Source organism: Phalacrocorax aristotelis, chromosome 7 (genome assembly GCF_949628215.1).
Source record: "Phalacrocorax aristotelis chromosome 7, bGulAri2.1, whole genome shotgun sequence".
NCBI classification, from domain to species: domain Eukaryota; kingdom Metazoa; phylum Chordata; class Aves; order Suliformes; family Phalacrocoracidae; genus Phalacrocorax; species Phalacrocorax aristotelis.
This window is the reverse complement of record NC_134282.1, coordinates 32,203,818-32,217,239: the sequence shown is the minus strand read 5'-3', so window position 1 is coordinate 32,217,239 and position 13,422 is coordinate 32,203,818. Positions and strand designations below refer to the sequence as shown.

General features: G+C 52.7%; 2 protein-coding genes across 10 annotated transcripts in view; one reads left to right on the top strand and one right to left on the bottom strand.

The window, feature by feature from the left end:
- MYO9A (myosin IXA) overlaps positions 1–1,668 on the top strand; it is a 183,346-nt gene extending 181,678 nt beyond the window's left edge. For 8 of the 9 annotated variants that reach the window (XM_075099767.1, XM_075099768.1, XM_075099770.1 and 5 more), the window contains one exon: positions 133–1,668. In XM_075099767.1, the coding sequence (XP_074955868.1) occupies positions 133–608 (476 nt within the window). In that variant the 3' untranslated portion in view covers positions 609–1,668. The remainder of the gene's footprint in view (positions 1–132) is intronic. The other variant, XR_012661610.1, reaches the window with a different exon arrangement.
- A 3,442-nt stretch (positions 1,669–5,110) lies between these two features.
- Positions 5,111–8,416, bottom strand: NR2E3 (nuclear receptor subfamily 2 group E member 3). Its single transcript, XM_075098349.1, has 8 exons — positions 8,359–8,416; positions 7,449–7,599; positions 6,558–6,661; positions 6,218–6,472; positions 5,951–6,132; positions 5,503–5,734; positions 5,321–5,426; positions 5,111–5,243 (listed from the first exon to the last, which is right to left on the bottom strand). The coding sequence occupies exons 1-8, from the start codon at positions 8,414–8,416 to the stop codon at positions 5,111–5,113; spliced, it is 1,221 nt and encodes a 406-aa protein (XP_074954450.1).
- Between the last annotated feature and the right edge of the window lie 5,006 nt (positions 8,417–13,422).

Genomic DNA, 13,422 nt, shown 5'->3' with positions numbered 1-13,422 from the left:
GGTGATGCTACCTCCAGCAAGATGCCAAGAACATTGTCCTGGCTCAACAGTGTGTGTCCCCAGGGAGTGGCACCGAAGTGCTGGGTGGTTTCGGGGTGTTAATTCTCTGGTGGTCCTTCTCCCCCCTCTCAGAGAGAAGTGTAGCACTTTCCTCCCTGCGCCCTGCCAAGGCAGAGGGACCAAGCCGGCTGCGAAGGCACCCCAGGACACGGCCAGACACAGCTGACCCAGCTGATGCCTCTATCTCCTCCTCCTCCCAATCATCCACCTCCTGCTTGCCCCACCTGCCCCGGAAGCGCTTCCAGATGTACTCCAAATCACCTTTCTACCGAGCAGGGGCACCTGGTGAGCCCCCTGAAACCCGGGCAAGCCCCGAGGGCTTCGTGGGACCTCTCCGTTATCCCGAGGACCGGCCTCAGTTCACCACCCGTGGGACGTTCAACCCGGAGAAAGGCAAACAAAAACTGAAGAATGTGAAAACCTCCCCCCCGAAAACCAAAGAGCCCCCAGATGGGGGAACGGGGGGGACACACAGGAGAAACCCTGAGGCTGACTGCACTGCTGCCCAACCCCTAGTCCTCCTGGGGAGCAACGAGTTTATGGTCTGAGATGCTCCACCCCGGGGACGCGTTGCGTGCCAGGCACTGGCAGTGCTCCCAATGGCTTCCTCATTAATGCCAGGAGGATGAATTCTTAATTAAAAAGGTCGGTGGGGGACAGTTTTAACGGTGGCCTTAATGGTTTGGGGGGGTTGAGACCTTTTGGGGGGGGTTGGACTGGGGATGGAGGGTCACTGGCCGGCTCCTGCGCCCTTGCCCTCGGAGCATCCGACATGTCAGAGCGTCATGCCGCCAAATCCTCCTGCCGAAAAGCCATCGCCCATTGGTAGGAGGAAACCAAGCCTAAAAATCCCATGGGAGCATCTGAGCCGGTGCCAGCTCCGCCCCAGCCAGCCAAGCCCTTCACGCTTTAACCACCTCGTTCATGCCAATGCCAAGCGCATGGAAAAGTGTTAAAATCTGCCAAAAATCACCTTTTTTTTTTTTTCACTTCTTAATGTGACCTAACCAGCTTTCCTCTTTTTTTTTTTTTTTTTTTCTTTTTGGAGACCATCAGTATTAAAAAAAAAAATAATAATCAAGGACTACTTGAAGCTATATTTGTTTATATGCCGGTTACTGGATTTTTTTGTAAATATATATTTTTTATTTTTTTTAATTATATTTTTCCCCAGATGGAACTTTTTTCTTTATTTTTATTTTTTTTTGTTTTGGCCAGGGAGGAGGGAAGCGATGGGCTGAGCCATCATGCTGGTGTCACCACTGGTGTCACCATTCATCACTTGCCACTGCCGACTTGCTGTATACATTGGATTTTTTGAACAGGAAATCCCTGGAGGTGTAATTAGCATATTTTAAAAGCAGTGCCCATGATAGGACTAATTAGGAACACTGGTTAATGACTTGGCTCTTAATCCCTCCTGTATGGTCACCATCGGTGGCACCCAGAGAAGCTCTGGGTAGTGGAAGACCTCTGGAAGGGCAAAATCAGGAGCCCCAGGGAGCTAATTAGATTAATAAAGGCTGGATCCGTCCTTTCAGATGGGCTGGGCATCACAGGTTGAGGCTTGTCCTTTCCCAAAATGCCATTAAAAGGGGGAAAACGCCGAAAATTTTAGTTTTCCGGAGTATTTTGTGTTTTGCTGAGCATCCCCGCATCCCCGGGTTTAGCCAATCTACCCTTCAGTCCCCTTCCCCCTTCCCAAAGGGCTGTTTCTTTTGCAGGATGGTTTATTTATTGGTTTTTGTTGTTGTTTAGTTGAGTTTTTAAACTTTTAGGGTTTTTTAAAATTTTTTATTTTATTTTATTTTATTTTCAATGGGGGAGAGGGATAGATGCCCCAGGGAGAGTGGGGATATGGGAACAGCATCCTCCTCAGTGCCACATCCTGGGAATGGAGCAAGACCAAATCAATTATTCTGCATCTATACGGGAAAATGGGATTTTACCAGTCCCAGATGAGAAAACAGGGATTTTGGGACCGACCCGGGATGTGCTGGGAAGGCGTGTGGTGGCCATGAAAGTTGAAAGCTCCTGGGGAGCCACCGCAACCCCCCCAGAGCTAGAAATCACAGGAGCCTCCCTAGCGCTCTGCACCAAAACCAGCCATTTTAGAGCCTCTGTATGTAAAATCCCAGGAATTCTTCTCAAAGTGGCCAGGCTCCAGCAAGCAGGTCCCTGAGGGTGGGTGGAAGCACTCCATCCTCATCCTCAGTTTTCCCACCCTGGCAGCACAAGAGCAGCAGGAACAGCAGATCTGGCTTAGGCAGCGCTTCCAAATATATATATGTATATGTATATGTATATTTCTCTTTATATATATATTTCCCTTATATATATATTTTATATATAAAGAAAATATATTTAAAATAATATATATTCTATATATAAATAAAATATATATAAAAGAATATATATTCTCTGTATAAATAAAACGATATATAAAAGAATATATATAAAGAATAAACATGTTTCTTTATATATTTTGTATTTCTTTTATATATAACACATATTTTTATATGTTAAGAAATACGAGATAGATACACTGTATATAAACAATATATATTTCTTTATGTATATAGTTTATATATTTCTTTATATATAATATATAAAAGAAATATATACTATATATAAAGAATATATTTCTTTATATATTTTTATATATTTCTTCTATATGTATAGAGAAATATATGTATGTTTACATATGTATTTCTTTATATAGAGTATATTTCTATATATAAAGTTATATATAAAAGAAATATATGTACCATATATAAAGGATATATGTTTATATATTTTATCTCTATTTCTTTATATATAAATGTATAGAATATACATAGAATATATAGGAAATATATTTCTTTATATATATAGTATATTTGTGTGTGTATATATATAAAGAAATAATAAAATAAATATATACATACATACATATATATATATATAAAAATATATACATAAATAAAAATATCCCGGCAGGAGCTAAGCTAACAGTCAGCGTTGGAACCCCCAGGAATAGGGGGCGAATGGGGTGTTCCAGGGTCCCCAGCCAGTGCATCCCCTCGACATCTCCCGCAGCTCCTTCCCGGCCCTCCCTCCGGCAAGAGGCCAGATTTGGGGGCAAAAAATGGGGTTTTCCAGGGCGGCATGAATGTACTTACTACTGGAAAGGAGAGGGGGCTGCGTGCTGTTAATTATTATTATTTTTAATGAAAATTTTTTTAAGTAATTTATAAGTCTGCGGCGTGTAAATTAAAAACAAAGTCTGTATTGTAAGAGGATATATTATCCTGTGTCATCCGCGCTAGAATATTGTTTTAAAAAGGAGAAAAAAAAAAGAGAAATAAAAGTCAGTGTAATACTATAAAGGCAAAGAATTTCTGGTGCCCGCTGCCGGGCGATGCTGCCACTTATCAAACCCCCAAATTACTGTTGGGTGATGGCGGGGGCTGGGGGTATTTTTTCCTTCTGCCATCAGACTGTGGCGTGAATGAAGTGCAGTTTGTGGGTTTTTCCCTCAAATCCTCCCCATGGCTGTACAAAGCGGCTTGGCAAACCCCTGACCCTGCACTAATTAAAGAGCTGTATCGAGGAGTGCCTGGCGCTGGGTGCTGTGTTTGGTGCTGGGGGGGTAAGGGCAGCTCCCTGGGGCCTGAGGCTGTGCTCCTGGCTCATTTCTGCTCAGATTATTTTAACTGAGCCTATCGGAACTCAGATTATTTCTATTCAGATTATTTCTTTTTATTTATATACAGATCATTTCTATTCAGATTATTTTCAATTTATTTCTATTCAGATTATTTATTTTAATCTTACTTATACTCAGATTACTTCTAATCAGATTATATTCAATCTGTATTTAGATTATTTCAGATCATTTCTATTCAGATTGTTTATTTCCAATTTATTTATATTCAGATTATTTCAGATTATTTATTTTCATTTAATTTATCTTCATATTATTTCTATTCAGAGTATTTAATTCCAATTATTTCCAAACATATTATTTATATTTATCTTATTTCTATTCAGATAATTTATTTTCAATTTATATTCAGATTAATTTCATTTTATTGATATTCACATTATTTCTAGTAATTTTATTTACATTCTGAATATTTAATTCAGATTATTTATATTTAGCTTATTTATATTCAGATAATTTCTTTTCAAATTATTTATATTCAGATTATTTATTTTTATCTTATTTATTCAGTTTATTAATATTCAGCTGGTTCCCCCCCCCCACTACTGCCCCCATCTGAGGAGAGGGACCCCGAGTCAGTGGCGCGAGGAGGGAGGCTGCAAGAGCCCTCTTTATTTGGAGTATAAAATAGCAGGGGGAGAGCAGGAGCTCCCCAGGACAAGGGGGTGAGGGTCTGTCACCGTGTGACCCCTAGGATCTTGGAGCTGGAGGCGCGGCCGGGGAACCCCGTGCCCCATGAGTGAGGGGCAGTGATTGTGGTTGGGGGAACACGCAGCCCCAGGATGGCGTCACCCCTGGGCTGGGGTCATGGCTCTGGGCTGGGGGCACCTCTCAACTGGCATCACCCCTGGCCACTGTCACCCCCGGCCTGGCATTGCCCTTGGCCAGTGTCGCCCACAGGCTGGTGTCACCCCTGGGCTGCCATCACCCCTGGGCCCATGTCACCCCTGGGTTGGTGCCATGTCGCAGGCTGACATCACCCCCAGCCCAGCGTCACCCGTGAACGGCAGTGGGTCCCCGTGTGTGCTGGTGCCACAGCAAGGGTGCCTTGCTGGGTCCATGGGTTCCTCCAGCGTTCGGGACAGCAGCACCTATGGAGACACCCATCCCAATGAGGTGTTCCTGGTGCATCTGGCACTCACTTGGGGATGCCATTCTGCCACCAGCTGTCCCCAGTGAAGCTGGTCCTATGTCCCAGCTGCCAGCAGCATCCCATGGTCCCGGCCACCACTCTGGAGACAGGACCATGGGCACCTTCGCACCCTGCAGTGTCCCAAGATGAGGAGACTCAGGGTGGGGTGACAGGGTGACAAGCATGACGGGTAACACCGGGGTGGGGGGAGGTCAGTTCTTGAACATGTCACAAAGCAGCTTCTCCATGGGGGTGTTGCCAATGGTTCGGCGGAAGAAGAGCAGCTCCACGCGCTCGGAGGAGATGAAGCGCAGCGCTGGGAGCAGCAGCAGCAGCTTCCCGAACCTGGGGGACAGAGCAGTGGCCATGGGTATGTGTCCCCACCCCTGGTGTCACCCATGAGGATGTGGGGATGGCGGTACCTGACGGGCTGCCCAGGGTAGTGAGAACGGTTGTGCTGGCCCAGCATCACCTGCGACTGGTCCTGCAGGTTCTCCACCTGCTCAGGGTCCTTCAGGCCACGGGTCTCTGTGGGGACAAGGGGGAGATGGGGTGGGGTGGGGGCACGAGGATGGACAGCAACAGGTGCTGGTGGGTCCCTCACCTGGTTTGAAGAGCACCACAGCCTTCATGCAGGCAAATTCGGTGGGGTCAACAGCCAATGCCTTGAAGCGGCCGAGTATCTCCTGCAGCACCCGGACATCCAGGGTGGCTGGCAGCAGCTTGCTGGAGACTGGCTCAGGGACGGCCAGCAGTGGGCAGCTCTCCAGGGGCATGGACCACTGGATAGCACAGAGCAGGAACAGCTCACTCCACGCTTCCTCCAGCAGGATCACCTGGGGAGTGGGGGGAGCCCCAAAAACCGTCGTCACCCCCAAAGCCTCCAACACCTGTAGCCACCACGGTGGGTTGGGCTGAAGAGCATCTTCTGAGGGGCACCCCAAGACCCTGCAATGAATGTTGGGGGGGGATGCTCCAGCCATCCCTATTCTACCGGTTGCCTACGTTTCTTGGGGTCCCCGCTGCCCCATGGCAGGGGTCACTAACCCTACCTGGTCGCGGAAGGGCAGGTTGGAGAAGACGGGCAGGTTTTTGGCCCATTTCACAGCCATGAAGAGGAGACGTGCTGAGGTCTCGTAGACATTTTCAGGGCTGGCTGCTGGATATGGTGCCACCTGGTACTCGCCAGCCGCCCGCTCTGGCTCGCCACCTGTCACATCCACTGTCTCATCGGCTGCAGGGACAGAAGGGGATGCTGGTGGCCATCCCACTATGGGGACAACCCCCAGCCTGTTGCCTCCCCACTGGTGGCCACCCACCATCCTCAGGCTCCAGCTTGGCACAGGTCTCAGCTGTCATCAGGCTGGCCATGAAGCGATGATTGGTGGGCGGTGTGGGTGCTTGAGGATCCGGGGTGACAGTGACAGTGGCACTGGGACCGCGGGGAGCTGGGCAGGGGGCTGGGGGGACCTCATGGGTGGTGGCCACATGCTCAGGGGGCAGCTCTGAATCCAGCTCGATGCTGTCCAGCCGGACTTGGGCTGTGCTGCGGGGCTGGCGCTCATTCTGCACAGCTGCGGAGACAAGGTGGCATCAGCACCGGCCACTCTGCTATCACCCTCACCATCTATTACTGTGTGTCCCCCGCCCCCATCTCACCGTCCTTGTTCATGCCAGCTTGCAGGCACTTCTTCAGCCGGCAGGCCTGACACTGGTTGCGGTGCGCCTTGTCCACCGGGCACAGCCCTGTCCCTGCCTGGCACCTGTGTGGAGAGGTGGCACCTGGCTGCTGTCCCTGGGGTGTTCTGCCCCCATGGGTGTCATGTCCTGGGGGTGCTTTGTCCCTTTTGGTTGTCTTGTCCCCCCGCAATGGGTGCTCTCCACTCAGTGGGCGCCCCACCACCATGGGCAACCTGTCCCCAAGTGGATGCGTTGTCCCAGTGAATACCCTGCTTTGATGGGTGTCTTAGCCTCATGGCTTCCCTGGGTGCCCCTCCCGTCACGTCCCTGCCCCACTGGGTGCCTTGTCTCCTGGTCCCTTCCCTGCTGGGTGCCCATCCCCAAGTCCCTGCTCCACTTGTTGCTCATGCCCTGTGGCCTCTGCCCTGCTGGGTGTCCCTACCCCACTGGGTGTCCATCCCCTCTGGGTCCCCATTCCCCTGGTTGCTGTCCCTCTGGGTGCCTGTTCCCTTGGGTCCCTGCCCCGCTGGGTGTCCCATCCCATCTCCCTGTCCCACTGGCTTCATGTCCCCTGGTCCCTACCCCAGTGGTTATTTGACCCCTCAGTCCCTGCCTCACTGGGTTCCTGTCCCCTAGTCCCTGCCCTGCTGGGTGTCCTTTTCCCTTGGTCCTTGCCCTGCTGCGTGCCCATCCCCTGGGTCCTTGTGCTGCTGTGTCCATGACGCCCTAGTCCCTACCCTGATGGGTGCCTGTCTCCCTGGTGGTCCCTGCCCTGCTGGGTGTCCAGTCTCTGGATCCCTGCCCCACTGGGTGCCCACACACACACCCCATGCCCCCCAGTCCCTTCCTCACAGAGACCCCCGTACCTACCTGTAGATAAGCTTCCTCCTGACACTGCGCTTGAAGAAACCACTGCAGCCATTGCAGGCGTAGATGCCGTAGTGCTTCCCACTGCTGGTGTCCCCGCACACCTTGCACAGCAGCACAGGGCTCAATGCCTTGCCAGGGGCTGGGCTCAGCCCTGCGGGAGCAGAGCCACCACATTTGAAGTGACCCGGGGCACCCCAATGCCCCTTGTCCCTCCCACCAGTCCCCACTGCTGCCCAGCACGCTGGCGATGGGTTGGTTTCCATTTCCGCTGCTCCAGCCTAGGGACATGAACGGGGACACCTTGGGGACTCCAGGGATTGCACGCGGGGTTCAAAATCTCCCCACACGCCAGCGCCTGTGATGCTGCGGGATGAGTTCTCATGGGACTTTTAGAAGGGGATGAAATGTTGTCTCCAGGGATGGGGACAGCAGGTGTCCCAGTGAGGGGATGCCAAGCATCCCAGAGAAGGGCCACAACCACAGACTGGAGGTGTCCTGAAGAAGGGCCATGGCTGGGCACACTGGGTATCCCAGAGAAGTGTCACAGTAGGGGACTGCAGGGGTCCTGGAGAAAGGCCGGGGACCATAGGCATCTAGGAGAGGGTTGTGGCTGGGGACTGCAGGCATCCTGGCCCGGAGAAGGACCACGATGGAGACCCTCAGCATCTTGGAGAAGGGTGATAGATGAGGACCCTGGGCATCCAGGAGAAGGACCACAATGGGGACACCAGGCATCCCAGATAAGGACCGTGATGGGGACCCCCACCATCGAGGTGAAGGACTACAAGGGGGACCCTTGGTGTCTTGGAGAAGCACCATGACAGGAATCCTAGCCATCCTGAAGGAAGACCCCACTGGCAACCGCAGTCCCACCATATCACACCCAATCAAGCAGAACACCACCTCTTACCCGTGGGGCTATCATCCAGCCCAGCGCTCACCACTGACCCCGCCGGCGACACAGCCATCCTGTACCCGGTGTTTCTGACCTCTCCCCTTCGTCTGGCTGCCACCACGGTGGGTGCCCCGGGGTCTGGTGAGTTGGTGGGTGCTCCGGCAGCTCTGTGGGCAGCAGGGTTCTTGCCTTGCTCTCTTCAAGGCAGCTTAGCAGTGGGCGCTGTGTAAGCAGCCGCCTCTTTGTCACTCTCTTAATCTTTAGTGTCTGGGGGATGGGGGGGCGGGGGGGGGGAGGATCAATCAGCCGTGCAATGAAGAATTAAAAAGGTGCTGAGCCCCAGCCCTGTAACCCTAAACCCTGCAACACTCAAGCCACCCCCCCACCGCTTGCCACTGTGGCCCACCATGGGGCTGGCACCCTGCCACTGCATGTACCCCACCCCCACCCCAGCACTGCAAGGCCAAGATTGCAGCAGAGGTGTGGGAGATAGGGCTTGGGGTAGGGACCCCATATGTGTGTGCTCTGCCTTGGAACCCACCAGGTCCTATAAGCGCATAAGCCCTTCACTAAGGCGGTTAGAGGGGAATAACAAAAAGTGGTAATTAAGGGGGGTAATTTCCCTGCCCCCAAGTAGTTAATTACCAGCCCTGATGGTGAAGGGAGGGGGGACATTCAGTAGGGCCCCACCCAAAGCTGCTTAGCCCCAGTGGTAGCACAGAGCACCCCCCGTGCCTCAGTTTCCTCTCTTGGGGGTACATGGGCCCCTGGGCATGTTGGGCCAGGGCTGCTGACACCGCAGTGGGTTGGGGCCAGGTGGCCCCTGGGGTTACGCAACTGCTGCTAAACCCTTGCTGTGACAGGGCAGCACAATTTGGGATTTGAGGGCTTTAGCCGCTAAACCCCCCTGCCCAGCTCAGGGACATGGCAGGTGGCCACCGTTACCCAGTCTGGGTTGTCCCCAGGGATGGGCCAGGCTGGGGCCAGGTGTTTCCAGCCCCCTGTGTCCCTCCCAGGGTGGGGTTCAGCCTGTGGCCCTGGAGGTGTTGCTGTCATCTGTGGCCCCAGCGGAGGCATCTGGGGACTGGCACTGGCAGCAGGTCCCTGCTGAGGACTGGCAGCAGTGACATCAGTAGATCTGGGGGCTGGGGTTCACCCTACTAGCATCCCTGCCTGCGGCATTGCTCCATCATCCTGCTTACAGCTTCCTTCCATCACCCCCTGCCTGCAGCATTGCTCCATCCTCCTCTGCCTGCAACATTGCTCCGACCTCCCCTGCCTGCAGCATATTGCCACCATCCTGCCTGACCGTAGCACAGCTACATCATCCTTGCCTGCAGCATTGTTCAACCTCCCTTGCCTCCAGCATTGCTCCGTTATCCTGCCTGCTACATGGCTCCATCACCCCCTGCCTGCAGCACCCCTCCACCCCTGGGCCCCCCCATCCCACCCTGCAGACCCCCATCCTGTGGCAGGCCCCCACCCTGACCCAGATCTCTGACAGCCACCATCTGTGACAGCGGGCGCCCGCCTCCCTCAGCAGAATTATGACGCTGGGCTAATGCAGCAGGAGCAAGCTGTCACCTCGCCCTGCCCGTCCCCTGGCCACAGCTTAGGTACCTCCAGAGCTTCACCCATGGAGGAAACAACCCCCGGTGCCTGATCCAGGGGTGCTGGGAGCACCCGCACCCCAGGATGCCAGCCCACCCATGGGCGACGTGGGGACACAAGTGCCAGGGGGTGCCGAGGAGTGGCCAGCATGGTGATACCTGCTGAATCGGCTAATTTTCCTGTCCCCTCCTTGCTGTTGGGTAAAAGCCAGATCTGGAGTGGGGATTTGGGAGAGGGATTAGCAGGGCCAACCATCTGCTGCCGGCCAATCATCAGCACGCCCCAGAAAGCCAATAATTACAAAAATATGGTTTCCCATCCCATTTCTCAATTACACTCAGCTGGGTGCTGTCCCCAAGGTGAGGTCCCAATGGAGCAGCACGGTGTCCCCCTCCCAGGTCTGAGCACCCCATGAGCACCCAACCCGGGCACCTGGAGGGCTCGACCCAGTTTGTTTTCAGGGAGTGCCCTGAGGAGGTCCAACACCACAGCTGAGGACCTGTGGGTGGCAGGGTGGGTGTGAAGGAGCAAACATTAAAGCCCGTGGCAGGGTCATGACTTGGCTCAGTGACAGATGCTGGGGCAGATGCCATGGGATTACCCAGCCTAAAACCTCAGGATCTGCCCCCCGTCCCCCACTACCAGGCAGGGAGCATTTAATTACTAATTTACTAATTACACAAAGGTGCTGGTGACAGGCTTGAAACCCATGGTCAGGAGCAGCCCCAAGGCTCCCACAACTGCATCAAGGCTCTGGCCACCCTAACCCCACTGGCTGTGGGGAGCTGGCAAATGTACCCTGGCCAGGGGACAGCTTTGTTGGGGACATTGGGTGACCAAGGAAGGCACTCCTGTCCTGGCAGCCCCGCTTCTGCTGGTGATGGTATGGGGTGGTGGGGAATGCAAGGGGACAGTGGGGATCAGGAGGGGGTTGTGGGGACCAGGAGGAGACAATGGGGACTGGGACAGGATGATGAAGCGAAGTGGGAGGGGGAACATATCAGGCTTGCCTGTGACAAACTATGGGGCAATACACAATGGTTAGAGGGGCAGGCTGCTAGTATGAGCCCTCAACCTGTTGCCCAGGGGTGTGCTGGGGGCACTGCAGCACAGTTGAAGTCTTGCAGAGATGAGCTTGGGGCTCCTGAGGTAGTAGGAGCCAACAAGGAACCTCCCATGAAACACCTCAAGGGAATCAAGGGCTGCTCCGACAAGAAGGAGACACGGCCCACAGCCCGGATGAAATGCCTCTACACTAACACACACAGCATGGCAAACAAACAGGAGCAGTTGGAAACTACCGTGCTGACAGAAAGCTATGACCTGATTGCCATTACTGAAACTTGGTGGAACAAATCCTATGACTGGAATGTGGCTATTGATGGCTACAGGCTGTTCAGAAGGGACAGGCGAGGAAGGAGGGGTGGAGGTGTTGCTCTCTACATCGAGAAATTGATCAGTGTGAAGAGCTGTCCCTGAAGAATAACCATGAGCAGGTCAAAAGTTTATGGGTAAGACTCAGAGACAGAGGCAACAAGGGAACCTGGGGGTTGGTGTCCACTACAGGCTGCCTGATCGAGGGGAGCCTACTGACAAAGCCTTCTTCCTCCAACTCCAGGAGGCTTCGCACTTGCAGGCTCTCATCCTACTGGGAGACTTCAACCACCCCAACATCTGCTGGAAGACCAGCACAGCAAGCTGTAGGCCATCCAGGAGATTCCTCGAAGGCACTGAGTCAGGTAATAGACAGCCCTACCTGAGGGGATGCAATACTAGACCTGATGGTCACCAATGCAAGTGAGCTTATTGGTGACATCAAGATCGGAGGCAACTTGGGCTGCAGCGATCATGCATTGGTGGAGTTCACACTCCTGAGGGATATGAGGAAAGCTAAGGGTATAGTCAAGACCCTAAATTTTAGGAAAGTGGACTTCCAGCTCTTCAAGGAGTTGGTTAGCAGGACCCCCTGGGAAAAAGTCCTCAGGGACAAGGGAACAGAAGAGAGCTGGCAGATCTTTAAGGACGCGTTCCATACAGCGCAAAAGCTCTCCGTTCCCAGGTGTTAGAAATCAGGCAAGGAAGGGAAGAGACCAGCATGGTGGAGTGGAGACATGCTGGTCAAACTAAAGAGCAAGAGGGAACTACACAGGCAGTGGAAGCAGGGACAGGTATACTGGGAAGAGTACAGGGACGCTGCCCTGTTGTGTGGGGATGGGGTCAGGAGGGCCAAGGGAAGGCTGGAGCTGGATTTAGCAAGGGATGCAAAGAATAACAAGAAAGGCTTCTACAGGTACATCAACCAGGAAAGGAAAGTCAAAGAAAGCGTATCCCACCCCGATGAACAAGAATGGTGGCCTAATATCAACAGACAAGGAGAAGGCTGAGGTACTCAACTTTTTTGCCTCAGTCTTCGCTGGTAACATCTCTCCTCACCCCTCCCAAGCTGATGCACTGCAGGATGGAGACCAGGGGGATAAAGCCCCTCCCACTGTAAGGGAAGATCAGGTTCATGACCACCTGAGGAACCTGGATATACACAAGTCTATGGGACCTGATGAGATGCATCCCAGAGTCCTGAGGGAACTGGCTGATGTAGTTGCCAAGCCACCACATGATATTTGAGAAGTCATGGCAGTCAGGTGAAGACCCTGGGGACTGGAAGAAGGGAAACATTGTGCCCATCTTTAAAAGGGTAGAAAGGAGGACCTGGGGAACTACTGTCCTGTCAGTCTCACCTCTGTGCCTGGGAAGATCACGGAACAGATCCTCCTAGAAGCTATGTTAAGGCACAGGGAGGACAGGAAGGTGATCCAAGGCAGCCAGCATGGCTTCACCAATGGCAAGTCCTGCCTGACCAACCTAGTGGCCTTCTATGAAGAAGTGACTACATCAGGGGACAAGGGAAGAGATATGGATGTCATCTGGACTTCTGTAAGGTCTTTGACATGGTCCCCCACAGCATCCTTCTCTCTAAACTGGTGAGATACAGATTTGATGGGCGGACTGTTCAGTGGATGTGGAACTGGCTGGATGTTCACATCCAGAGGGTAGTGGTCAATGGCTTAATGCCCAGATGGAGAGCAGTGATGAGTGGTTTCCCTCAGGGAACAACTCTCCTATGAAGAAAGGCTGAGAGAGTTGGGGTTGTTCAGCCTGGAGAAGAAAAGGCTGCAGGGAGCCCTTATTGCAGCCTTCCAGTACTTAAAGGGGGACCATAGGAAGGATGGGGGCAACCTCATTAGCAAGGCCTCTTGTGACAGGACAAGGGGCAATGGTTTTAAACTAAAGGAGGGTAGATTTAGACTGGATATAAGGAAGAAATTTTTTACAAAGAGGGTGGTGAAGCACTGGAACAGGCTGCCCAGAGAGGTTGTAGAGGCCCCATCCCTATAAACATTCAAGGTCAGGTTGGATGGGGCTCTGATCTAGTTGAAGATGTCCCTGCTCACTGCAGGGGGGGTGGACTAG

Excerpts from the sequence above, each read along its gene's own strand:
- NR2E3 (XM_075098349.1), bottom strand. The coding sequence starts at position 8,416 with ATGGCTGTGTCGCCGGCGGGGTCAGTGGTGAGCGCTGGGCTGGATGAT. Across the intron at positions 6,473-6,557 it reads AGCTGGCATGAACAAGGACG|CTGTGCAGAATGAGCGCCAG; the intron begins GTGAGATGGGGG and ends TTGTCTCCGCAG. Across the intron at positions 5,735-5,950 it reads ACCTGCCCTTCCGCGACCAG|GTGATCCTGCTGGAGGAAGC; the intron begins GTAGGGTTAGTG and ends CCCACTCCCCAG.